Source organism: Dermacentor variabilis, chromosome 4, assembly GCF_050947875.1.
Source record: "Dermacentor variabilis isolate Ectoservices chromosome 4, ASM5094787v1, whole genome shotgun sequence".
NCBI lineage: Eukaryota > Metazoa > Arthropoda > Arachnida > Ixodida > Ixodidae > Dermacentor > Dermacentor variabilis.
In genome coordinates this window covers 205,357,974-205,385,162 of record NC_134571.1, presented here as the reverse complement: position 1 = coordinate 205,385,162, position 27,189 = coordinate 205,357,974, and the positions used below count along the sequence as shown (strand labels likewise).

At 46.2% G+C, this 27,189-nt stretch overlaps 2 protein-coding genes across 8 annotated transcripts in view; one reads left to right on the top strand and one right to left on the bottom strand.

Annotated features, from left to right (window-relative positions):
* LOC142578139 (uncharacterized) overlaps positions 1 to 27,189 on the bottom strand; it is a 59,334-nt gene that overhangs the window by 18,700 nt on the left and 13,445 nt on the right. For 5 of the 7 annotated variants that reach the window (XM_075687543.1, XM_075687545.1, XM_075687544.1 and 2 more), the window contains 5 exons: positions 10,483 to 10,572; positions 9,523 to 9,621; positions 6,623 to 6,721; positions 406 to 504; positions 18 to 177 (listed from right to left, as the gene is read on the bottom strand). In XM_075687543.1, the coding sequence (XP_075543658.1) occupies positions 18 to 177; positions 406 to 504; positions 6,623 to 6,721; positions 9,523 to 9,621; positions 10,483 to 10,572 (547 nt within the window). The remainder of the gene's footprint in view (positions 1 to 17; positions 178 to 405; positions 505 to 6,622; positions 6,722 to 9,522; positions 9,622 to 10,482; positions 10,573 to 27,189) is intronic. The other 2 variants (XM_075687546.1, XM_075687548.1) reach the window with 2 other exon arrangements.
* Positions 22,012 to 24,945, top strand: LOC142580076 (uncharacterized). Its single transcript, XM_075690846.1, has 9 exons — positions 22,012 to 22,501; positions 22,579 to 22,756; positions 23,594 to 23,626; positions 23,705 to 23,758; positions 23,847 to 23,888; positions 23,972 to 24,022; positions 24,227 to 24,268; positions 24,343 to 24,420; positions 24,503 to 24,945. The coding sequence occupies exons 1-9, from the start codon at positions 22,375 to 22,377 to the stop codon at positions 24,753 to 24,755; spliced, it is 858 nt and encodes a 285-aa protein (XP_075546961.1). The 5' UTR covers positions 22,012 to 22,374; the 3' UTR covers positions 24,756 to 24,945.

Genomic DNA, 27,189 nt, shown 5'->3' with positions numbered 1-27,189 from the left:
TGCTCGGAGATGCTCACTCTTGAGTCGGTTCGTCCTCCAGGAAGGCACGTCGCCGCAGAAGCGCGGGCTCTTGAGGCGCCTCGCTGTTGCGGGGGTGCCGAAGGTGTACACCAGGATGACCGCCACGGCGACGGCGACGAACGCCATGGAGCACGCCAGGAACAGCAACACCGACGGCTGCGGAAAAGCCCAGGCTCAAAGACAGAGCAGGCACTGTCCGGCAACAACCTCAGATTCAATATACCCACGCCAAACTGGCAAAAATCTGTTCGAGTAGAGACAAGGACACCCGAAGACAAAATGAACGTTTAGTGAATGTGGCATGCGTGCGTGTGCGTTTACAATGCATACAATCTTCTCGCAATACATACTGATAGCCAACAATGAACGATCAAATGAGCTCACCTTCCTCTCTCGTGGCTCTGCCGCCGCTGTGTGCTGCTGCTGTGCCCCGTCGGCCGGATCCACAATCTTGGCAGCCCCTTGCCTTGAGTCAGGTGCTTCCTTCGCGTGAAAAACAGTGCTCCGTGTTAGAAGAGATGCAAGCAACCGTAATGCAATGACGCTAATGCTGAACTTTTTTTTTTTTGATAGAGCGATCAGGCGAAACTCCGCGTGGGGTGCACGGTGTTCTCCCGTGAAGGACACACTTGTATAAAGGTGAAGCACGCCCTCAAATCGGTGGGAAACAAATTCAGGTAGCTGGATCAGTTGATACAGTGACATCTCACGTTGATTCGTGGCCCTCGCCTGCACCACTCACTATCTCAATTGCCAAACCACGATTGTTCCTCCCGGGACAACGGGCGTTCTCATGAAAAACGCTTAGCAAACCTATGCTCACTCTCATTTGGCAAGCATGAACAGAGCCACACCATTAACCTCGTATTTTCCCCTAACGTAGTCTTTACGACTGATGCTTGAATCTTCACACAGTACTCAAGAATGCTGAAAATCACGCGAAGAACGTCGGAAACTTTGAGGAGAAGGGTCGAAGATACGCAACGCACAGGGGAAACGACCCAGAAAGAAAAAAGGAAACGGGATGAGACAAAGCAGTGACTTTAAACAAATTTTAATGATAGGTGACGTAAATATATTACATAACCAATACGCATTCTCATGTGCAGAAACCTCAGGGCTATGGAAATACATGAACAGACCATTGTGTGATAAGACAAAGTAGCAGAAGCAAGAAACGATTTAAAAAATTCTGGGTTCTTACGAGCCAAAACCACGATCTGATTATCAATCACGCCGTAGTGGGGGACTCCGAATTAATTTTGACCACTTGGGTTTCTTTCACGTGTACCCAATTCAGGCTACACGGGCGTTTTTTTTTTTCATTTCATTCACATCGAACTGAAGCAATAAATGAAACCAAGATGACAAAAAACACATGCGAGTTTAGAATTAACTGTCCCGAGACCCCACCGTTGGTTGGGTAGGGCCACGTTGGCATGGGTTAAAAACGTGAACTCATTATCCGAAAAATTCGATGTACGGTGAACAAGCACGCGGGTTTCTTAACGTGGCTATTTCCGCAGCCTGAATATTCTTTTTCCCTGGTTACCTGTCAATCACAACGCACTTATCACAGAAAGGCGCACGCCCACAGTTTCTGTAATGGAAGCTCAAATTGCCAGTGTTTTGCGAGGTATTCAAATGCTCGCGAAGTCTAACATTTAAACACCTGCCGGTCTGACCAATCTACCGCTTGCCGCAGTACAGCGGTAAAGAATGAATGACCCCTTTGCAGCGAGGGACAAACGGGCTTGTGGTGTTTTCTTTCCCACACTGTTTCGAGCGTCTTTCATAATAGCTGGCCCTGCATAAGCTGGAAACCATATAAGTTGCCTTAAAGACGACGCAGATGTTGGCGCTATTTGCGATACATTTTAGCCGATGCGACACATCGTGTATACACAGGATAACCATAATGCACCGCCTATTTCGGGTGCGTTCCGTCACCGATACCGCGGCGACCATCGCCGCTGCATCTTGCGTGAGTATTGCTACAGAAGTAGACACCGATGTTCTGCCTCGCCTCTGTTCTTGCGTCGTAACAGTTAGCGGGAGTGCATAACAGCTGCGAAGGTAACAATGATAGTTAGCTGTTGTACATGCCAATGAGAGTGGTGGGGGGGCTATATTATCGTGTAAGTGTCGAAACTGCCTTTGTTTCCTCCTCTCTAACCGTGGTCGATAGCGGAATGGCTGGAGATGGCGACGCTCTGTGAGCGGAGGATAAGAAGCCACGCTCGCCACATCGCGGACGGCTTCCGGTGCCAGCCTGACCAAAATTCTCTGGGTGTCCATTTTTACCCGAACTATTACCAAAAACGGCAAACAAGCACAGACCACCCATCTCTTACAGCAACTTTTTTTTCCGCCCGACGGCAGAGCATCGCGGGCGGCCATGTAGCCCGCCATGGTCAGCGTAAATTTGACGGTGATGATGATAATGATGATAATTATTATTATTATTCCTTATTGACATCTCTTCTTAATTGGTATGTCAATAAGTGGTCACCTCGACTACTTGAGATCATTGTGCGTTTCCCATATTGTAATCTGTCATTCCATTATATCTCGCACCTTTATTATGCCCCGTGACAATCCCGTTCACGTGACATGATGGTATAAGCATCCGCGATTTTTCACAATGACACAGACCCACATATACATTCCAATCGCCTCTTCCGATCGGCTCCCAGCACTCGCCGCATGCTGCAGAGATGGCGCTCGACAGCGCGGTCGTGCTCGCGCATGGACGGCGCAAGGAGGCTGCGCTCTGCGTGGCCGCGAAGCGCTGCGCGCGCAACAGCTCGCGGCTCCGATCGCGTCGCGTCGAACCGCGACGTGATCGGCGCGTCGAAACGTGAAGGGACCCGCCGGCGGCGCTGCGCCGATCTCGAGCGCCCGAGAAGCCTGCTTGCGCGGCGGCAGGGATCTTTCTCTCGCGCATGCACAGCTCGTCTCGCCTAACTCATCCGCGTCGGGACGGCGATGCATGCTGCTGCGGAAGTGGTGCTCAATACCTATGCCTGCCACGTTCCATATTCCGTGCCAGGCTTCAGGTACAAGGGTGTTAGGCGTGCTTTTTTTCTTCTTCTTATTTTATTATCTCAGTTTGGCACTTCGAGAAAGGTAGACAAGAGTAAACTATCGCACGTATTTCTAATCATCGCCACCCTAGAAACGCAGCTCGACAGCAGCTCAAGCGTTTTCGCCGAACATGTTTAATATACGCATAATGTACGCTCTGCAGAGTCGGCCGGGCGCTAGGCTCCTCTGTTTCATTCGAGAAACGTGACAAAGTCTAGACGAACCTTGTCATGCACAGTCGGCCACAAAGGTTTGCGGTGCAAAGGATTTCCGGCGGGAAAAGTTCAACTGCCGGGAAGCGCGCGCACGCTGCCTCGAATTCCCAGTACCTGTCAGCAGAAGTTTTTTTGCGACTTTCTTCAAGTTGAAAAGGACACGGCTTAACAAAGCAGGAATTCAAGCCTGTCGTGGAGCCCCTATCTCCTCAAGATTTGTGATTGACTCTACGATTCTTGTCTTTCTTTTTTTTATCAGTTTGCTTTTATTCAGAGGCTCTACTACGTACGTCTGGATAGCAGAGCTGTGCCGCGCAAAACGCAACGGGAAACGCGTATCACACGCAGCCCACGTGACCTAAGCAAGAGCAAACGTCACAAGCATCCACGTGTACGCTGTTACGTTGGGGCCGCCACTGGTGCTTTCCTGTGCGCTTCAACGCGCCCACGTGGCACTCATAAAAATGCTAGAAAAAGAGAGCAGTCATTTGCAACAAATCGCATTCCACAACAATGGGAAACAACAGAATATTCCACAACAGAATATCCGATCTGTTATACGACTAGTACAGTATAACCAGAAACACACGCAACAAAGTTCCGCAAGTTTTCAACCTTTTCATCATCATCATCAACGTCAGCCTATTTGTGTCCAATGCAGGGCGAAGGCATGTCTCAGCGATCTTCAATTGCTCTTGTCCTGCGACCGGGTTATGCCTGCACATTTCCCAATTTCATCAGGCCACGTAACTCCCTGCCATTCTCAGCTGCGGTTCCCTTCGCTTGGCACACACCATTCTGTAACTCTATTAGCGCACCGGTTATCTGCCCTACGCATTGCACGGACTGGTCAACTCCGTTCAGTCCTCCTGCGATGCCCGCCAGAATGTCGCTAATCCCCAAGCTACGCCTGTCATGTTTCATTTCAACGCTGCCCACAATTCCTGGTCCTTTATTTCGCAAGTTTCTTTGTTAACCTCCATGTTTCTGCCTGATGTCCTAGCACAGGCAGGATGTATCGATCGTGCATTTCCTTTTCAATTATAGCGGTAAGCTACCGATTATGGCTTGATAACGCACTCCCGCATGCGCCTCAATCCATATTTTATTGTTCTGCAGATTTTCTGCTGATGACCTAGGTCCCTTGAATAAATTTAGCCTAGATTAACGCACTCTTTTTCCGACTCTAGAGGCTGACTGCCAATCACAAATTTTCGTTATTTTGCTAGCCTAATGATCATTCGCTTAATCTCGCCGCCCCCTACCGCTCTCAAGTGTACGCGGTCTGGACGCGTGTTCATCTCTATTTCTTTCTATCTCTCCCTTCCACTCTCTTTCTATCCCCCTCCACCCTTCCTCCCGTGCAGGGTAGCCAACCAGAACGACCTCTGGTTAACCTTCCTGTCTTTCTAGGCATCCTTCTCTCTCTCTCTCTCTCTTGTGCATATTATTCTTCAGATCTGCTCTTGGTCTGTTAAGGTCTCAGTCATGTGTTGCAAGTCATCTACAGCATGTTACGCTAGTCAGCACCAGGAAATCGGGCAAACTGGTCAAAGCTGACCGTGTATAACTGTAGCACAATAAACACGCGTCACAAGCAGAGCTGGCACACACCCCATGTGGATGCCCATTGATCTGCTTGGTATCTGCATTTATTTATTTATTTATTTATTTATTTATTTATTTATTTATTTATTTATTTATTTGCGCCCTAGCTACGCATGTTAAACAGGCAGGAAAGCCATGTTTCCAAAGCCGCGTCCGACGGCTTTCATCAAGAAATACTTTTTTGCAAGATAGTTAATTCATACTGAAATTCTTAACATATTTGCGCGAAACAATCACCGTTACGTGCTGAAAGAATAGACATGATAAGAAAGAATGCGGGCTACCAACTCTTTATTTCTAGGAGATCCAGTAAGACAGCGTAAAGGCATGGTACAATTGAGCTACCTGGAGACAGTCCTTCTTGTTTAAAAAAAAAATTCCTTCATTGATGCACATATCTTGTCTGCCTACGACGCGTGCATAAAGGTCATTTCATACGAGCAACCCACACGTGTTTGCAATGGTGATAAAAATTTGCTTGTGACATCAAACAAAACTGCAGGAATAAGCAAATGCTATTACATAATGCGGTTACAAAACCCATGAAGCATTGAAAAAATATTTTCTAAAACCAGAAACTAAAATTCTACAACGAAAACGCAACGATTTAAAAGAAAACAAAATATGAGCACAAAGGCTTGTTCACAACAACACCTTGAGTGTGATCAGATCAAACGTGGCATTGGTGTAAGCACGCCATCGGTTTCATTGACAGAAAGATAGCCTTCCTTGACGGCCACGTTCGAAACTAATCACACTCAAGCTTTCCGTGTCAACGCGCCTTAGCACTTCAATTTTGTTTTCTTTTGAATTGTTTTTTAGAACTTGTCCCTAGTTTTATCAGATGTTTCTTTTTACATGCTTCATGGATTTTGTAACCACATTTAGGCCATGTATATCAGGGGTCGCAAGGAAAGTTTTATCACCACTGCAAACACGTATGGGTTGCTTGTATCAAATTATCTTTATGTACGCGCAGGCACACAAGATATGTCTGCCTTCACGTATCAATGAAGGAATTTTTTTTCTTTTTAATGAAGAGTTCTCTGCAGGTGGCGCAGTTGCATCATGCCTTTAGATTGACTTGCTGATCCTCCCAGAAATGAGCAGTTGATAGTCTACGGTCTTTCCATTTCATACCCAACGGCGATTGTTTCGCGCAGTACGTTAAGAACTTCTGTTCGCTAAAATTGCCGCATAGGAATCTGAGTAATGCACCGCACTATCTCGGATGCAAATACTAGTACTTGCACCTGGTATAAGTTTCCTGCATTAATCTGTGCCTCCGCTTCAAACAAATACTTTTTTTTGCTTTATATGCAGCTGTAGCTAAGCTGAACTTTCGAAGTGCCTTACGCAGCCGCACTATGCCTTTAGCGCGCGATACGCTCAGGAGGCAACCACATTCAACGCATTTCCGGCGGCGTAGCGTCACCCGGCACCCGCTCGTAAATATTGCACTGCGTATTCATCGCGCTGTACTATACCGATCCACGTGCATCCAACATGGTACGCAGAATAAGGCGGGCGCACCGAAGTACGCACTTCAGCTGGATACCTTCGCGCTTTATGGCGCAAAGTGAAGGAGGCAGCGCGCCGAGCCCCGCCGACGCCGCTCTCAAAGCGCGTCGGCGGTTACGTCGCCCCATGTGTTTGCCGCTTTAAAGGCGACCGAGACGCTTCGCCCGCACCTTTCCTCTCTCTGATCTGGACGGCGTCGCGGCAGGCAGCTTGGGCTCCGGTCCAACGCCGCTCTCCTCCGCCTCCCGGAGAACTGGACGACTGGCCCTCTGCGAACGGGTTGGACAGGAATCTAGAGCGCCAGTGCGGTTGGCGCGGCACGGTATCGTTACACAGCTCTACGAAACTTCACCGTACTTCTTTTAATAAATGAAAGCAGTCAACGCTCTCCATGCGAATAAAGCAAATGTATCCTCTCAGCCGCCATTTGGAGAAGCCTATTCAGAGGCAGGAAATCCGGCCTCTGTTTTCCCAGATGGGTAAGCCCGTTACTCTCGGAGGTGTTGGCAGACAGTGGCGCTGCATGATGTCACTCGGCCGGCAGCGAGGAAGCCAGGCTGGTGGTTATGCAGCCGTAGTGCGCTGCACGGAATTAAATTGTGAATGTGTCATTAATCGCGCAAGAATGACCTGAGGCCTTACTCAGAAGGTGGGGAGAGGAAAGAAGACACGTCCAGGATAATATTGACTCCGTAGGTCGGCTCCGATGACAAAGTGTTCACGGCGTGATTACAGCGCCGCGTGCAGCGAGTGCGAAGTACAGCCAGCCGTTGAGAACCCGCACTGTCTTGGACGTGCACTGACCACGGAGTCCGGCGAGCCTTGAACACTCCCAGAGAAAATGGCCAAAATTTACGCGGCTGTCCATGGAACAGTGCACAGAGATGGTGCGAGTACCGAGGAGCTTTAAGAGGAGCACTTCTCATAAGTGCATGCTGCTTGCCTTCATTCTTGAAGAAAGGGCGTTAACCGAGGGGCCCGGTTTTTATTAGTGATATCATCAGAAGCCAACAAACACTGGAACCAAGGACAACATATAGGGAAATTACTTGTACTTAATAAATGAAATAAAGAAACGATAAATTCATGAAAATGAAATTCGATGAAAAAACACCTTGCCGCAGGTGGGGAACGATACCACAACCTTCGCATTTCGCGCCAACGTCCGTAAGTGGTGGCACTGGCTAACACTTACCTCTTCGACTTCCTTCTCAGTTAGTTCTTGTGCCCTCATAATGTCCACAATGCTTTCTTTCGCCTTGCCGCGGCAACTGAAATGCCCATCTCCTGACAAACATCAAGAAGGTCCTGTATCCTGAGCTTCTCCATCGCGACCTGACGGCTCGTCTCTGGTTTTGCCTCTCAATTAGCTTTGCTTCCGAAGCCGGAAATTTATGCAAGGCCTGAAGTGAACTAAGACAAAAGCACTACAACCCTTTCAGAATACTTCAGCCATGGTCCTTAGCATTTACGTGTGCGACGAAGTCTGGCGATGCGAAAGGCAAACGTCAGGCACTCGCTCCTCCAAAGTATATAGCTGACGCGGGTGGTCTTCGTGGCTGCCGTTGAGCGGTGTAGTGGGCGTTATCTGGCCTCGAATCCCACAGCTTGCCATCCATTGTTGTGACTTCGGGGTGGAGGACGAAAGAGGACTCTTTCCGCAGACGAAGAAGAAACGAAAAACTGTATACAATATTTACAGATAGTGGATGATAGCGTACGGGTAGCAGTAAGAGCACATCACACCGACTGGGCAGCTGCAGGCGACTCTCTTCTCACAATGGGCCGGTTCTCCCTTAAATCCCTTTGGCGACTCCTCGTCGGCAGGAACCAGGCGGGGAAGGATGATGATGTCACCTGCGTCGAATTCTTGATTCGTCGCGGAGTTGGCTGGGTGCTTCTTGAAGTCGCCTCCTGGGTCGAATTCTTGATTCGTCGCGGAGAAGTCGGAGCTCCCGTCGCCTCACTGATATGCACGTGGTATGGCACAATAACGGTCACATTCCCGCCTCTGCTCTCGCAGTCATTCCTGGTACATTCGCTGTTCCTCGGGCGTGCGAACCACTCGCGGCCGCCCCATGGCAACGTCGAAGTGAAAATGAGCCTCTATCCTCATATATCCGCTCCGACACTGACAGGTGGTATCAGACACAGGTAGCTTCTACAAACGCGCTTTTGTGCGAGAGCGCTCTCTATCCTTTTGTGGTTTCACGTTGGAGCCAGCTACGTCACAGACACGTGGTTTCAGACAAAGAGAGAGAGAGAGAGTGAACTTTAATGAGCACCAGCAGTTTAGTCGGCTGGGCCTAGGAATTCCATGATGGGACGTCGAGGTCTTGCCTCTTTGCCACTTCGTAGGCCTGGTGGGTCACCCAGAGTTGGCCGTCGAGATGGGAGCTGTGCAGGGAGGCGTGCCATCTCGACGAAAGGGTCATAGGGTTAAGGTCTGGGCATTGATGTTTGCACTCCCATAGCATGTGGGGGAGTGTTGCTGATTGAGTTCTACAGATCTTGCACGTCTGGCTCGAGTAGATGTCGGGGTATACGATGTGATAGCGTGTGAGGGAGGAAAAAAATTAAATTATGCGGTTTTACGCGCCATATGATGTGACAGCGTGTGAGGGGGAAAAAATTTAATTATGGGGTTTTACGTGCCATAACCGCGATCTGATTATGCGGCACGCCGTAGTGGCAGACTCCAGAAATTTGGACCCCCTGGCATTCTTTAACGTGAACCTAAATCTAAGTGCACGGGTGTTTTCACATTTCGGCCCCATTGAAACGCGGACGCCGTGGACGAGATTTGTTTCAGACACAGGTGGTCGCTAAAACCGCGCTTCGATGCGAAAGAGACGGACGTTCTCCTTCCCTTTTTATTTTCGCGTCCTTACTTTCGGTTTCGCGCTCATGAGCGCGCCTTGTGGAGGTCTGCTCGCTAACAAACGGTTTGCCCTAGCGAAAGAGAGCTTCGCTGTAGAAAAAGGAGGCGAAGATGTCATTACGAAATATTGAAGCATTTTATAAAACACCCGGCATACGCATTCCAAACCTACGCTCAGTGCACGCGTACCGTCCTCGGTGTGGCTACCGACGGTGCGCCGGCGCGCTCTATGTACCGGCTGTCGCACGCTGGCCCTGTGTCCACAGGACCCGCTTGACGGATCTGCTGCTGCAATAGAGGAACACAATGTCCACTGTGTTACACAAACCAACTGACGAATCTGAAGGAACGAAGAAAATTTCTCGGGACAGGGCTGGCTGTTCGTAACGTGAAGGCGACCTATAGGCGTCGCTGTGGTGCACCAATAAGCTAGCGCGCGAAAGCCGCGCTGAAACATTATAACGGTAGAGTGAACGATGGCGCAAAGCTAGGCGGACGACAGAGAGTATGGCTGTAAAGTGGAGCTTGTATAGTATGTGTTGCCGCCCTTGCTTGGTGCCGTATGTTTAATTGTCATTACATTGCCTAACTTGAACCAATTAGCCCAACTCTGTACACTCGAGCAGCACTTAGGGTGAGCGAATTATTGACCAGTAAGTGAGTAAGATTGGAGTTTGGAGTGAACTTGTGAAATAAAGGCGCCATGCACTTTAGTTTTTTGGTGTTAAGTGCTTTGGCATCCAGTGTGCCATCGATGTCTCCACCAGCAGTGCGCATGAAGACGTCTCCCTAGACAGCAGCGTAAAAAGGATCGCGTTCGAGTGCAATAAGTTCATTCGAACACTAGGATCCGAATGTTGCTGTGTGCCTTGTTCCCACCACGCAAGACTAAGTTCGATCGAAGTAAGCTTCGACATCGGTGGGCAGGCGCCACCCGGCAAATATAAGTTTCGCGGTTCGTTGGGAGCAGATACATGGATTAGCTTTAATGTAAGTATAGTATATCTAAACCACGCGGTTCACAAGCTGGTTCTCCAGTACAGCCACAAGACCTTCGAAAGTTATGTCATCACGTACGCACTGCGTACAGCTCTGCACACTTGTTGATCACCATTCGGTTAATCGACACGAGTAGAGAAGAGCACTCACCCTGCTTTTCGAAGCTCGCTGCGGCTCAGCGGAAGGAGAGCACTCTTCATAAGGCGGGTACTGCTGCTCATAGCCAATGAAGCGGGGACCCTATTCAAGGCAAAAAAAATTCATTTCTCTAGTATCTCTGCACAGGTGGGCCACTGTTCCGCCATTGTTCCTCCATGTTCGCGTTTTCGGCCAATTAGGGAAGCCGTAGCAGCTCTACAGTTCAATCGGAGCGGACATGGTGGCGAATTCAGCAGCCTACTGTAATTAGCACACTGAATAGAACATCATCATCATCAGCCTATTTTATATCCACTGCAGAACGAAGGCCTCTCCCCACGATGTCCAATTACCTCTGTCCTGTGTCAATCGATTCCGACTAGCACTCGCAAATTTCCTAATTTCGTCGCACCACCTGGTCTTCTAGCGTCCTCTTCTCTTGATACCCATTCTGGCACCCTACGGTTATCCAACGGTTATCTATTCTGCGCATTACATGAATTGCCCAGCGCCGTTCTTTTTCTCCTAATGTCAATTAGAATATCGTCTATACCCGTTTGCTCTCTGATCCAAACAGCTCTCTTTCTGTCTCTTAAAGTTATGCCTAGCATTCTTCGTTCCATCACTCTTTGCGCAGTCCTTAACTTGTTCTCAAGCTTCTTTGTCAGTCTCCAAGTCTCTGCCTCATATGTCAGCATCAGGTAATATGCACTGATTTTACGCCTTCCTTATCAATAATAACGGTAAGCTTCCAGTCAGGAGCCCACGATGTCAGCCCTTTGGGATCCAAACCATTTTTAGTCTTCTGTGAATTTCCTTCTCATGGTCAGGGTTCCGTGTGATTAGTTTACCTAGGTAAAGGTACTCCTTCACAGACTCTACAGGCTGACTTGCCATCCTGAACTCATGTTCCCTTGCTCGGTTATTCTTCATTATCTTTGTCTTCTGTAAATTAATTTTTAACCCCACACTTACACTCTCCCTGTTCAGGTCCTCAATCATTTGTTGTAACTCGTCTGCAGTGTTGCTGAATAGGACAATGTCATCGGCAAACGGAAGGTTGCTGAGATATTCACCGTCGATCCTTACTCCTAAACCTTCCCAGTTTAATAGCGTGGATACTCCTTCCAAGCATGCAGTGAACAGCATTGGAGAGAATGCGCCTCCCTGTCTGACCCCTTTATTTATAAGCATCTTCCTACTTTTCCTGCGCAGAATTAAGGTGGCTGTGGAATACCTGTAGAAATTTCCCGGGTATTTACGCAAGCGGTCTGCACTCCTTGATTACGCAATGCCTCTATGACTGTTGGTATATCTACTGAATCAAATGCTTTTTCGTAATCTATGATAGCCGTATAGAGAAACTTATTGTACTCTGCGTATTTCTCGATAACCTGATTAATGACGTGGATGTGATACATTGTAGAATATCCCTTCCTGAAGCCAGTCTGTTCCCTTGGTTGGCTAAAGTCCAGTGTTGCCCTTATTCCATTGCAGAATATTTTTCTAAATATTTTATATAATACTGGGAGTAAGCTAATGGACCTATACTTTTTCAGTTCTTTAACGTCTCCCTTTTTGTGGATTAGTATAATGCTTGAATTCTTCCAGTTTTCTGGGACCCTTGCAGTCGATAGACACTTCTTATAGAGAGCCGCCAGTTTTCCTAGCATTATGTCCCCTCCATCTTTGATCAAATCGACTGTTATTCCATCCTCTCCTGCCGCTTTTCCCCATTTCATGCCTTGCAAGGCCTTTCTGAGCTCATTTCTAGTTATAGGAGGAGTTTCTGTATACCGTTCATCATAGTTTCGAATGGAGTACTCCTGAGTCCTCTGGGTACTGTACAGGTCAGTATAGAATTCTTCCGCTGCTTTTATTATACCTTCCAGATTGCTGCTGATATTACACTGCTTATCCTTCAGTTCAAGCATTTTGGTTTGTCCTATGCCAAGTTTCCTCCTCACTGATTTCAGGCTGTGTTCAGTTTTACGACTTCGTCAGTCTTTCTCACGTTATAATTTAGAATATCACTTATTTTCACCTTGTTGATCAGTTCTGACAGTTCCGCGAATTCTATCTTATCTCTGGAGTGGAGCACTTTCATTCTTTGTCGTTTCTTATTAGGTCCTTTGTTAGTTGGGGGAGCTTGCCTGCTGATTGCCTTGGTGCCTTGCCTCCCACCTCAATTATTGCCTCTGAAGCCAGCCTTGTTACGGTTTCATTCATTACCTCGATGTCATCATCATCATCATCATCTCTCTGTTCTAAGGCTGCATATTTGTTTGCAAGTACCAGCCTCAATTTGTCTGCTTATACCCTTACTGCCTCTAAGTTGATCTTTTTCTTCTTGGCCAATTTTACTCTTTCTCTGTTCAAATTGAGGTGAATCCTAGCCCTCACTAACCTAGGATCACTGCACTTTACCGTACCTATTGCTTCTACATCCTGCACTATGCTGGGATCGGCCGAAAGTATGAAATCAATTTTATTTGTTGTTTCACCATTAGAGCTTTTTCATGTCCATTTTCTGTTACTACGTTTTCTTAAAAGGTGTTCATTATTCTCAGCTTATTCCTTTCTGCGAATTCTACCAGCATCTCTCGTCTGGCGTTTCTAGATGCGACGCCGTAGTTGCGAATTGCCTGTTCACTCGCCTTATTTTTCCCACTTTTGCATCGAAGTCACCGATTACTACTGTATATCGAGTTCGCACTTTTCTCATCGCTATTTCAACGTCTTCACAAAACTGATCTACTTCCTCATCGTCGTGACTGGATGTTGGAGCGCTGGCTTGCACTACGTTTAATCTATACATTTTATTAAATTTGGTTTCGACTGCTGCTACCCTCTCATTAATGCTGTAGAATTCGTCAATGTTGACCGCTACGTCCTTATGGATTAGGAATCCTACCCCGTATTACTTCTTATCAGGATCTCTATAGCAGAGGACATGGCCGTTATTTAGCAAGGTATAAGCCTCACCAGTTCTTCTCATCTCACTAAAGCCGATAATATCCCAAACAACGCCTGATAGTCCTCAAAGAGTCCTGCTAAGCTAGCCTGTCCGGACCCATAGATTGTTAGCACCTTCTGCTAAGTTATGGGTCTGACCGCCGCCTTGGTCAGGTGCTCTGTAGCTGCTGAGGACTAAGGGCCGTGGGTTAATTGTCGATATCATCAGGGAGGTTGCGGTCGAACACTACACCAAGGAGACGAATTCCTGTTCTGGTGAGGGAGTGTCTTTGCTCAAGCTGAGTGGGCCTTCCTAATTTTGTTGTACCTTAATTAGTATAGTCCCACTCGCTCTCCGCATCTTTCGCCGGTGTCAGGCGTTACTGCAAGCCTGCAGATGTAGTGCACTGGTGAATGTCAAATTCAGATACACCATCGTGTATCTGAAAAAGAACAAGGAGAGATCATACACAACGAGAGAATAGCACAACGAGAGATCATATACTTTCTTCATCCGGTCTTACATGTCCTTTGCGCCAAATCATGGTTCACTTCGATTCCAACAGATAAAGGGTAACTCTGGCGTTTTTTAAACCATGTCAGGATAACGCAAATTTAAAATGGCATTGACGTGCCCTCTCACCGGTAGGTAGATACTCTTCAATAATTTGAGCGGGCTCGGCCGCAGCAAATCAGGCGGAATGCCGAACTACCCTTCCTGCTTTCTACCTCAGCGATGACCGGTGTTTATTGCTACTGCCCTGCCCACTGTTTGCTAAACGCACTTTCATGTGCTTTCCTTAGTTTGCCAAATATCTGTTGGTATGTGGTGATATATTGAGTCTGTTCTGATTGAAGAATAACTGTTGATGCAGCTGTTAGCCGGCCAAAACAAAATCTGTGCTACCTCGCAGATTGCTCAAGTCAACCAAAAAGAAAGAGGGGAAGAAATGACTACTTTAACTCAAAGAATGGACGGGATGGTACAGCAGCTTTCCTGCTTTAATAAATTAGCAATTCAAGTAAATGATATGGAAAAAGTTATTTCGGATCAAAAAGGTACATTAGCCTCGGACATTAAAGAAAGTAGATGACTTCTTACACGTGGAATGACGTGAAACACAAAAAGTTATCTACGAACTAAGAATCCCATAAATCACCAATAACACGACCCTGCCCGTCATTACGAATCCGAAACACAATCTGCAGAAGCGTATTAAACAAAATCGCTTGACTGAAAGGCTTATTTTCTCATAATCCGGATATTTTATTTCTAACCGAAACATGGTTGTATGATTTGGTCTTCGATAGTAAATTTGTGCCAGTTCGTTTCAATGTATTCTGGAAAGATCGCAGAGCTAGACGAGAAGTTTGCATTCTTCTTAAAGATTCTTTGAACCTTATTAAAATGCCTGATTTACCTAATGTCGGATCACTTTTCTGTAAAGCTTATCGCCGAAATGTTAAGTGCATTATTTGTGTTGTTTACAGGCCACCCTTCTCTGAACCTACCGTTCTTGTTGAATACCAAAAGTATATGAAAATTCATCTAAAACAAGGGGACCGGATTATATTATCTGGCGACTTCAACGTACAGAACACTGACTGGAACTCATTGAAAGTTAAGATGCAAAACGACAGAGCAGGCGAAGCAATTATTGACCTGGTCTACGACCTATAAAAATTGATCACTTTACTAGGATACAAGGCCCTACTGTATCTATACTTGACTTGTTTTTATACGTGGCATTCCTGCTGCTTGGGCTAAATGTGAAATTCATCCCCGCATCTCTCATCACCAGATGGTACCACTAGCGCTCTCTGGTGTTTCTGTCACTGCAAATCGAACAAACTGTGATTTTCCAAACTTTTCCACATCAGATGATGCTTCGATAATAGATATGTTGTCCTTGCATTTTGATATATTTTGAAGCAGTGATGCCTGTGTAAACAATCTCTGTGGCTATTTAAAGGATATTACATAATTTATCTACCGATTTGAGCCCAGTATTGTAAAAAATACGAAAAGTGACGATGATGATGCATGGGGTTTTATGGCGCGAAGGCCAGATATCGCCACCAAGTGCCATCAAAATACGAAGGTAAAAACCCTTGGAGAGCTCGGTCTACACGCTCAAAGAAAACTGAAAAGACTAAAAAATAAAAAAGTCACTCTAGCGAATTTGCCAATAAAAGAAATATCACCTTAGCCGTTCAACTTCAAGGTCAAGTTGCGAAAGATAAGCAAAATTACCATGGATTACTATGGCCGCATTTTATTTCGGCATCCCAAGAAAAATTTTGGCGATGGATTTCTCCTTCGTCATGTTGCTGCAAGGCCTTCGATATTTATGGCTCCATTACTCAAGACCCTTCAGAAATAGCAAACGCATTTAATGATCATATCGAATCTGTCTACACTAGAGACAAAATTTAATGCGAAATTTCAGCTCCTTCCTTCCGCCAATACCAGATATTGTCATTAGTGAACAGAGCATATTTAATATTCTCTGAAATAACGATATCGAAAAATCGCGTGGACCCGATGACATCCCGAATGAATTCATAAAGCGGCATGCTGAGCGTGTGGGAAAGTACAGTGAACCACAAACTTTTACGAAACACGACGTCTGACAACGCAGCTTAGGGGCGCTATAACGGAAAGCTATGCAAGCTTTTCTATTCCACTTCTGCAGTCAGCCCTGTACAATCGGGAAAAAAATTTCGGGCCACCGCCAAATTGCGGGTCTGTCCGGCGACGTCACAAAAACAGCGATAGATCCCCATCTGATCAGACATGTACACACAGATTATACATGATTACACAAAAGAAAAGAAAAATGATTATTTCTAATCCTGCGCCTCTTCGCCGTTAGCCTTCTGCCATTGCTCAAAAGTTTTCGGGCTGCACCTACTTCGCCTGTCTGTCACGCCATGTCACGTCACAAAACCGCCAAAGCTCATAGCGTCAAAGTGCTGTAGGCGTTAAAGATGCATTAATATGCAGAGCAAAACTGCTTTCTTTTTTTCTGCATAGCCAGAGACCGCCCCATTACGGAAGGAATACAAGGTGGCTGCCCGCCGATCGCTCAGGCACTGGCTACTCGGAGTGGCCGGGGAGAATGCATGTATTTGCGTATAATAAACATTCCTCGCGGTGCACTATAACGTTGTCGAACCCTGTCGGCACGTATGCAACATCGCTCTGCCAACTGTTCTTTGCTAGGGATCCGTTTTAGAGGCACTCTTAACCTCCCGTTGCACGCGGCCACGATTTTCGACCAGCCACTGCAATCTAAGTAAGAGAATACGGGGAAGCGCGTCAATCGCAGACGCCGGCACCACCATCCGCAACCGATTACCTATTTTCATTAGACAGTTTAGCGTATGCTGTATCATTGCGCACGCTATAAAATAGCGGGTCGTCACTACGCATGCGCAGAACGCTAGACGGCCCGTAGCGCATAGCGTACGCACCCTGTTTCTCAGATTAAGCGTTACCGTCTTTGCGTGGTTTGCGTAGTTTACGTAAAACATGGCGGTGGTCCCGGCGGCCCGCTTGGAATCGAATTTCGCATTGCTTTTTATAAAATTCATTTCGTTCGAAGCAAATGACTGTGTAAGCGGCTTTCACTCAGTCTCAGGCCGCTTCAGCGACGAAGTATTGTGGTATTATTGATAATCTTGTGGAGTTTTCGAGGTCGCTTCTCGTTTCCAACGAGTGGAAGCCTAACGAGAGAATTGGATGGATGGATGGATGGATGGATGGATGGATGGATGGATGGATGGATGGAAGGATGGATGGATGGATGGATGGATGGATGCTAAGAGCGTCTCTTTTGCAACGGGGCGGTGGGTTGCGCAACCATACTCTCGTTATTATATTGCTTAATGCCCTACCTAGGTTAAATAAAAAAAAAGAAGACCTCACGATGAATTCCCATAACCAATCTTTATGAACCACTGTTGTGAACTTTGTTTTTGCACGCCGCCGTTGTTTGTCGTTTCCCTACTACCACCAGTCTTCCCATCGCCTCTTACTAATCTCTCCTGTGGACATATAGAAATGAATGGATGGATGTTATGACCGTCCCCTATGAAACGGGGTGGTGAGTTGCGCCACCAAGCCCTTGCTATTATACAGCCTAATTTCCTCCACCAAGCCCTTGCTATTATACAGCCTAATTTCCTACCTAGGTTAAAAAAAGAAAAAAAGGAAAGGATAAAAACCCACGATGAATTCCCATAACCAACTTTTCTGACCCCCTATTGCGAACATTGTTTTTGTACGTCTCCGCTTTTTGTCGTTTCCCTACTTTTCTTCCACCAATCTACCTATCGCCTCTTACTAATCTCTAACGCGGACATATTTACTTTCCACCTGCTCTCGCTGAACGCAAGGGCTTCAAGAAGACCAGTGGTACCTAAATCGACCGCTTGGCAGATATCTTCGCCTTCTAATAAAACATGCTCCATCGTTTCCCTAGCTTTACCGCAGCAAGCACATGGTTCTTCTTCCTTCTTAAATCTCGCTTTAAAGTGCGTATTCTAAGGTATCTTCATCTCGCTTCGAGAAGTAATGAGCTTGCTTTTGAGTTTTCATAAATTGTTTCTTCCTTAATTTCGTTTTTTTCCTCTTAAGTAGTTACTGATGGCCGGTTTCGTTTCCATTGCCGCCACCCACGAGATTATTGCAGCCTCTCTGACTTTCCGCTAGACGTTCTTTGTTCTGTGTTAACCACCCTATATGCCGCATAGTTGCTGGTAAGCTTCCTAGTTCTTTTCCTCCACTGTGAATCAATGTTTTTCCTGTAAAAATATCTCAACACTCTCCCAGCCCATTTACTTTCTTCCTTAATCCTCAGTCGTTCATCATAATTAATATTACGGTGAGCTTCCCTCATTTCAAAACTTGTCCAGCCCATATCACCCTGCACAGCTTCATTTGTAGTCTTCTCGTGACCGCCCAATGCGAGGCGTACCACTGACCTTTGGTTGCCATCGAGTCCTTATTCTACAGATGATTTCCAGCAAACAACCTTATTTCCAAATGTAATTCCTCGAACCATTGTACATTTCCACATACCCCGGAGCACCTCGTACCTATTGTCTCCCCATAGCGCTCTGTGTCTCATTATGACTGCATTTCTATTCCCCTTTCCTGTTATTGTTCTTTTCGGTTTTTCCACATATCTATTGTCTTCATTTATTCATATACGAAGGTATTTATATTCTTTTACCCGAGGTATTTCCTGGCCCTGTAATGCCAGTGTCTGATTACCATAACACCTGATTCTTTAATGCTGAATTTCAAACCTAAATTCTCGCATTCCTGTCCACAGACATTAGCCAGACGTTGCAAATCACTTTGCTTGTTGCTGCTCTACTGCTGTACCCAAATGTTTATATGAGAGATTAGAACCGATATTACTTCCTTCTAGCGCCATCTCCATCCTCACCATGTACATCATAAACAGCAGTGAGGATAAAAGGCATTCCTGCCTCAGTCTCTTGTTGATATCAACTTTCTCGTCGCTCCTCGTCCCTTGTCATTCAGCGTAAACAGTATTTTCTAGGTAAATCTCTCTCAAAAGCTGTAGACAATTGTCGCCTAAGCCTTCCCCTTCCGGAATATCCCACAATATGTTGCGTTCTACGCACGTTGTCATACGCTCCTGTTGTGTATAAAAAGGCCACATATAACAGTCTGTTTTGTACTCTGGATATTTCAATAGACTGACTAAGAACAAATAAGTTATCTTCCAAACGCCTGCCTAATCTGAAATTATCCTGAAGTTCTCCGAAAATGCCACTATCGTTTTCCCATGATTGCAGCTTTAATTTAATTACCTGCATTGCTAACCTGTATATTACGGATGTAATGGTCAACGGTCTATACGAGTGAATTCTATCTTTCTCCCCCTTACCGTTATAAATTAAATTGATTCTACTTTATCGCCAACTGTCTGGTATTCGTCTATCTTTTAAAGTTTTTTCCACTGCTTTCACCAGAGTTTCCTAACTTATTGGTCCTAGTTCATTAATCAGGCTAAGGGGACTTCGTCTAGCCCTGTGGCTGTGCGCTTAGGGATTTTTTCTTCCCCTTTCTTCCAGTTGAAGTTAGTCAGCACCAGCTCCTTTTCCATCTGGTTCTCTTTCAAGCTCTTTTTTCTTCAAATAAAACCTCGTCATTGCCTTGGGAACATTCGGCTGTTGTTTTTCAGATGTAATTTAATGTCGCTTCCCCTTCCAGTTTGTTTCCATCTTCGCCTAGGATATGTGTTGTATTGTTGTTTGCTTCCGGCCTAATAATTTTATGTGGTTCCAAAATATCCTAGGCGCGGCCTTCTTTTTCTCACGTATTTCTGACAATCAACGTTCAATTTCACCTTCAATTTCATCTTTGCTTGAATCAGTATTTGAACCAAATATTTTTTTCTCCTGGTATATTTCCCATTTACTGGCTACTTCATCCTGCAGCAACTGCGCTTTTCTTGCCTGCCTGTGCTCTCGGGATGTTTTCCGTCGTTCGGCGATCGCTTCTCGTACTTCCCTGTTCCACCAGCTTTTCGGTTTCTTTTTTTTTCCTTTTCAACAAATATGTTGTTTCTATTTCCGTATTTCTGTCATTATTGCACTTAGAGGCTCACTATATTCTCACTCCTTACTTGGGCATTTGCCAAGTTCTCCCTCGACTCTTGTGGCTATATTTTTTCTTTGTTCAGCGTTGAAATTTGGACTGGCCATTTTGCATTCCTTGCTTTCTTTCCCAACTACATATCCCATTTTCAAAATGACAGATTTATGGTTCCTCCCTATGCTGCTATACCCTTCCTCGTCAATGACCATTCCTCTCAACATGAATTCCTTCTGTCACCAGACAACAATCAATGGACGATTGCCGGTTTCCCACTTCCCACGCGGTCTGCCCTTCAAACTTAGGCCCTGTATTCACCTTACAAATAGATGGATGGATGGATGGATGGATGGATGGATGGATGGATGGATCTTATGGGTATTCCCTTTGGAACGCGGTGGTGGGTTGCGCCACCAAGCTCTTCTTAATATATTGGCTAATGTCTAAATATATTAAAGGAGAAAAAAAGAAAAGGAAACAAAATCCACGATGAATTCCCATAATCAACGTTTCTGACCCCCTTTTGTGAACTTTGTTTTTTACATCTACGTTTTTTGTCGTTTCCCTACTTTACGTCCACGGCCAATCACCTCTTACTAATCTCTCTTGCAGACATGTTTACTTTCCCCTGCTCTCGTTGAACCCAAGGGCTTGAAAGAGGCCAGTGTTGCCTAAATCAACCGCTGGGCAGATATCTTCACATTCTAATAAAACATGCCATGACATCTCGAAACCTTCGAGATGTCAGCGCCACCTATGGGCGAAATCGGAAGATAGCAGCGACTACGACATATGGCCTCTGACATTGGAAGATCTTGCAGGCCAGCTTAAACTTATAAGCATGCGCTGCTTGGCGTGCGCTATTGGGGGCGATCTCTACCACTGGAAAAGCTAGCGCCGCCGTTAGCGTGACGTGTAATGAGGGATCGCGTGGACACAGTGGCCGCGTCGGCTGCTTTCGAAGCGCCGAAGCGAGCTGAAAACGAAAGTTTAAGGTTCCACCTGCGCCGCGGTTCTGACTAAGTGGTGAGGCTTTACAGCCTTTGGTGTCTGCTTGACAACATTTAAAAGTACCATGCTAGGTAGTGGCTGCCTTTGGAGGCGTGCAGCATGGTAGGCTACTGCTCGATGCCGCAGTGCTGGACGTACGCAACGGAGCCCGGTGTCAGCCTTAAGGCCAGAATACATGGAGCGAACTTTCACGACGAAGTTCGGGCGGCAGAAAATCTGCCACGCCGCGACGCCGTATGTTCGGCGGGCTGCGCTACATGTAGCGAAGACACGGCGGCCGCCTCCGGTGAGTCGCTGCGTTGTTATCGGTGTGGCTAGGCAGTTTAATTCGCGCTAAGCCACTACTTCAAGTATAGACGAGGCAAATGCGCTGTAGTGAAACACATGAAACAAAAAAAAGATCTTTAACGACAACTATTATCGCTTTTGAATTGCGGAACACTCTAAAAACGCGTAAAATTTTGTTTAGAAATGATTTCTAATGTTTTTTCTGTGTTTGAGACATTCATGTGCCGATGTAGTTTAAAGAAAGCGGCGATGCTATGCGTTGTAGCAACACTGGGCGGGTAAACAACTTTCGCCTTTCTAACTCCGCGGCTCTGTACTGTGGCTCAACGCGCGCGTGGCCGAAGCAAGCAGACCCGAAAGTAGCGCACATGAGCTTGTCTAACCATGGCTGTTATTAACTTATTAACCGCTTTGGATGCCATGAATACGAAAAGCGAGAGACCGGTGTGAACGATAGAGCGGGATCGGAATACGCGGACACGCGGGGAAGCCTAGCCGGAAGTGGGGGCGGATAGTGAGACCTGATTGGCTCGCTTTGGGGCGCCGCTCGTTTGACGCTTCCGGTATCGTGGCCGCCCGACGAACTTTTCTGCGCCAGCTGGATCGGCGGCGAACGACGTTTTCTTCGCCACCGCGCGTCGCGCTTATGGTACGTCCACACTAGCGACAAAAACGCGCGCGACACGCCGCGCGCGGCGAGCGGTGCTGTCGCGCGCGGCAAGATTCACGAAAAGCGGCAGCAACGCGCGGCAAACGCGCGAATGGGTGCGAGACCCATTTTTCGCGGCAGCCGCAAAACGACCACCAATCAGAAGCGAGCCGCTTTACGAGCCGCGCTGTTGTGGCGCCACCTGTGGCATGCGCTAAGAACCATAATCTATGGGCTCCGTGACACGCACGCCGTAAATCTCAGACACGCACGCCGTAAAATCTCAGAGGCCATTTCCAGTCAAGGGGGCTGTTTTTGTTAAGCCTTCCCACACTGCCACCGAGACATCGTCGAAGAAGTCGGAATGGAAGCGTTTTTGGAAACTGTGCGCGCCTATCCATGCCTGTATGATAAATCCAACGCCGACTTCAAAGATAAGGACCTGCGCGCCAACCGCTGGCACATTATCGGACAACAGTTTGGGATGACAGGTGAGTAATTGGTGAAATTTTCTTAATATTTCTGGAACATGTGTGAGCATGTCATTGTGTTTGTACATACCATGCAGGCGAGCAGGCAGCAGGGAAGTTTAAAAACTTCCGCGACCGGTGGCTTAAGATAGCGGTGGAGAAAAACAAGGCCTACAAGAGTGGTGCTCCCGGCAAGGAAGGGAAAGCCAAAACGGAGTGGACTTACTATTACATTCTTGACAGTTTTCTGCGGAAGACGCCATACTACGCGGAAAAGTAAGATGCACTTGTGAAGTCTGTTTCACCTGTGTTTCCGCTCGCACAGGTCTGGTGCATATATTGGAATATTTGCTCCCTGAGTGAATGTATGCTCGCTAGTGCATGGGTGCATTTACTACCGTATTCAGAAATGCGACTTAGCTTTGCCGTGGCTCACGTGAACGGCTGATGCGCCGAAGGAAACGAAATGGCCCTCCCGGGCATGTTCATTACAGACGATTCTTTAATCTTGTGTTGACCAAGTCCAGCCGCGACATTAATTTCTGAATACGCCCGCTCTCTTATCATAATGAAGAATGGCGCTGTACTGTTCGATACATTGAAGAGGCATGTGCCTACGCGCCGTGCCCGAGGCGCATTCGTGCGGCGCACGGCCGGACGTATTTCTGTATTTCTTCGTTAAATAAGGAGTTTTCATCCTAGAACACATTCATGCATGTCATTTTTACGTAGAAATAATAAACTCGGTTGCTCGCGGTTTTGTTTTCTGCCGGCCGTGCGCTCGCCCTTTCTCCATGTAAAAAGCGACTGCATTTGTTGCCACATACCTACCACTGCAATTTTCAACATTTTCCTGCCCCCGTCTGATGGCTGCGATATCCCGTGCTTGCAAACTCATATTTCATTGCTCTCGCATAGGCGGCATTATCGAAGCAGTTATTATAAAACTATTAAATTACTCTCACTTTTACGTTTCATTATTTTGTTGCTCGGGGGTTTTACGGTACGATGCAGGACAGCGTTTATTATTTGCATATAGCCGCATAATTGAGAAATGTTAACCTACGTGTGTGTATCGTGGAATACAACACTCGCTGTGTGGTTGCTTTCCAGATTAACCACAAATATCCCACTGCCACAAGATGGGTAGGTGCTGATCCTATATTTACCTATGTTCTTGAATGCTTAATTTAGGTGTTTACATAATGATTCCTGCCCTCACAGACACCTGCAGCAGGCTGAAGAGGCACTGTCAACTAGCAGTGCCGCAGGCGATTGGTATTTTGTTTCTTTCTGTTTACGTACTGGGACCTGCATGTGGTACTCTGACAAATATTCATTCAACATAGATAAATCTTATATGCAGTTGGCCCAGCCCATCGCCTGCCGAAGAAGTGCTGGATGAAATGTATGCTTTGTTACATTTTGTTAGCACTATACCATGTATCACGTCTACAAACTTCTGTTTATTATTTGTTGATGTCAATGCAGATGCTCTGGGAGAACACCTGTGTTCAATTCAGAGGATGAAGAGAGCTGTGGGTGGGTACTTGTGAATTTATTGTGAATGATCAATCATAGAACACACATGCATGAAACACACTTGCTAAATAAAATAATTTATTACTTACAAAGACGGATAATGTATTGCATAAATTGTCTTGCTGGCAGTAAAATGTTGTGCACCACATACTGGACGTTTCATATCCTGTTGTCTCATCGAAACACATTCTCTATGTATTTCAGCTTGCTCAGTCCAACCCCGACTGAGGCTGCAGCATCTTCCGGGTGAGCTTGTCTCAAGGCATGTTACATTGTATCTCTCTTAACAGATGATGTTTTTCTTTTCATGCGTCACCCAGGTCCAACAGTGGCACAAACAGAGCCCAGCCGCCAGCGCAGCCTTCCCAAGTGCGACTGTCCTCGACAGCACAGTCTCGGTAGCTCTGCTGTTCATTTTTCCTGCAAAACATTTTATGTGTGTGTTAACTCGCTATGAAAACTGCGGCATTGTCATTACAGTAAAAGAAGAAAGAATGACTCATTTGAAGAAGTTGTACAGGAAGCACTGGGTAGCTGCAGCAGCACACTGAACAGAATCGAAAGTACTAGGAAGCTTGGAGTACCCATGAACGAAAGCCCACCAGACGAATGCCAGGAGGCGGCCAACTGGATGGCCACAAAGCTGCGAAAGTTTCCCGCAAGGAAACGTTCAGAGATACTATTTAAGATCCATTCACTTATTTTTGAGGCGGAAATGGAGCTGCCCGAATGAATACCGTACTACATTCCGGCAATAAAGAATGCTCTCCAATTTGTGCAGCATTATTGTGAATTTTTCCGCCTACAAAATATGTTTTGAGCAAATGATTGAAAACTGCATCATTACCTGTATTCCCGCGCGGGTCACTATCCTCTCCTGCCATGGCACCCGTCCTTCATTCATAAAGTATGTTGCCAAGTGGTTGCGCATATCCATAGCTGTCCTGCAAAAGCAACAAAATGCAGCACCATCAGTGGCCAAACAAGGGAATCCTGATTGGGCATGCTTTCACTTGCGAGATAGTTTACCTTGCTGAATGATAACCAGACATAGTGATGAGGTCCCCCATGCCTGGCAGACTGTCATTGCCAGCTCTCCAGGATCCTTCTACAATGTTGCCTTCCCAGTCCTCATGATCAGTGAAACCCGGTGGGCTGTATGCAGATCGCGATTGCGGCGAACTTAGGAGAAAGTTGTGCAATACAACACATGACTTCACAATATTTTGTGTCGTTTCCTCCGATGCCCGAAATGGTCGCCGCAAAATTCTCCATCTGCTTGACATGATTCCAAAGGCATTTTCAATCAACCGTCTTGCTCGGCTCAAGCGATAGTTGAATGTTGCCCTTTTCAGGTACTCTTGCCGCTGAGCTGGGTCATTCCTGAACTTCTGCAGTTCTGAGAAAAAGGAAAACAGTACACCTCAAGCAATTCTTCATTTTACTATATGTGCGAAGTGGCTAAACCAGTGTTATCTATCGTGCAGACTTATATCTCACTGATTTATGTCAACTGAAAGGTTTGCAATTTACATGCAGAGTTCAATGTAGCTTTAATGAACATTATAGAAGGATCAGAACACCATACTTTACTTGAAAAGCAGCATAAAGAGTGTGTTAAAGGCAGAGATATCAAGTGGAAATAACTTCCAACTGACCTCGTCTTGGATAGGGCCTCATCATGAATGGCTTCAGTGGAAAAGCTTCATCGCCAACCATGTGGTATGGAATGGGACCTATAGAGCCAATGCTCCTAGGCTGAGGAATGCCCAGCAAACCCTTTTCCAGCACTTCGAGCAGAGGTGATCGCTGAAAGATCCCGCTGTCACCTTCACCGCCGTAATGGCCAATGTCTACATAGGTGAACCTAGAAGTAGACACACATTAGTACAATAAAGAATACACCCCTGTACATTCTCTATTTATTTTACAGTTGCCTACGGAATTGGGTGCTGAATTTGTTATTTTAAGTTTATAATAAACACAAAGTTTGCAAAGGCTTCTGTTGCAAATTGGAGCACACTGACAGTTGAGCTTGCTCTGGTGACATGAGACCTCTTGAGTGCAAGCTGAGGAAATCAACACAGTACAGTAAAGTTCCAAGCATTGAAAGAATTGACTTACTTGTAATGTGCATCACACACAGCTAGGAGGACCACACTGAATGTTTTCTTATAATTTAAATTCATCGATCCTGAGTTGTCTGGGCATTGGATGTGCACATGTTTACCGTCGATGCTTCCTATGCAATTGGGAAAGTGCCAAAATTCTTCCATGTCTGCAGCGATCTGAAAATAGCAAAGGCAAACCTATCACCCATACTACGTACTCGACCATTACAAACTCGTGATACAGAACGATGTCATATTGAACTATTGCACGGTATCCTTAGAAACCACTGCTATACCTTGTTTACTCAGATTTCAGACAACATAAATTGCACAGCTTCTCTGCTTACCTTTAGCCACTCCTGGGAAGTTGCCGGAAACCTTAAATATGTTGACTGAAGAACGTCCCAAAGGGCGGAAGTTGTTTGTCTGACAATTTCACATGCCGTTGACCTCCCTGTTAGAAAATTGTACGATAAGCTCCTGAAGGTGTCTCCGTTCGCAAGGAACCTGTAAAAAATTCATATAAACCTTTATTTTGAAATTAACACTCAACACTGTGCTCTACAATATATTATCTGGGTATTCCACACTAACAATGCAAATATAATTTCAATAACAACATAAACAGTTGGGCAAATAATTGCTGACTAGCCTGTTCATTTTCGCACAACCGAAAATACTGAATGATGATAAACTCGGGCTTGAGGTGCGAGAACAACGAACTGATAATGTGGCACGCCATAAGTAAGCGTGTGCGTGCGTGCAGAAGCGGGAGGGGGGGTAGGGGATTTTTGGTCGCCTGCGGTTCTTGAGCGTGCACCAATGCACGGGACAGAGGCATTTCGGTGCGTTGATTTCGCACTGAAACCACGGGCTGTGCGCTAAGCTTTCCGTGCGTAAATAGGATTCCATATAGGTGTCGGTACAAGTGTAGCATAGACATTCGGTATTCCTGCATTACAGAAAGAAATAGGATTAAAATAAATCTTACCGTATCGTCATTGCTAGTCGATCATGAGCAGAAATGGGATCCCGGAACGGTGTCGCCTGCCGCTC

What these genes read in the sequence shown, in the direction of transcription:
- LOC142580076 (XM_075690846.1), top strand. Translation starts at nt 22,375, where the DNA reads ATGGAAGCGTTTTTGGAAACTGTGCGCGCCTATCCATGCCTGTATGAT. An exon ending in AGCAGTGCCGCAGGCGATTG is followed by an intron (nt 23,759 to 23,846) that starts GTATTTTGTTTC and finishes TCTTATATGCAG; the next exon opens with TTGGCCCAGCCCATCGCCTG. An exon ending in GAGGCTGCAGCATCTTCCGG is followed by an intron (nt 24,269 to 24,342) that starts GTGAGCTTGTCT and finishes TGCGTCACCCAG; the next exon opens with GTCCAACAGTGGCACAAACA.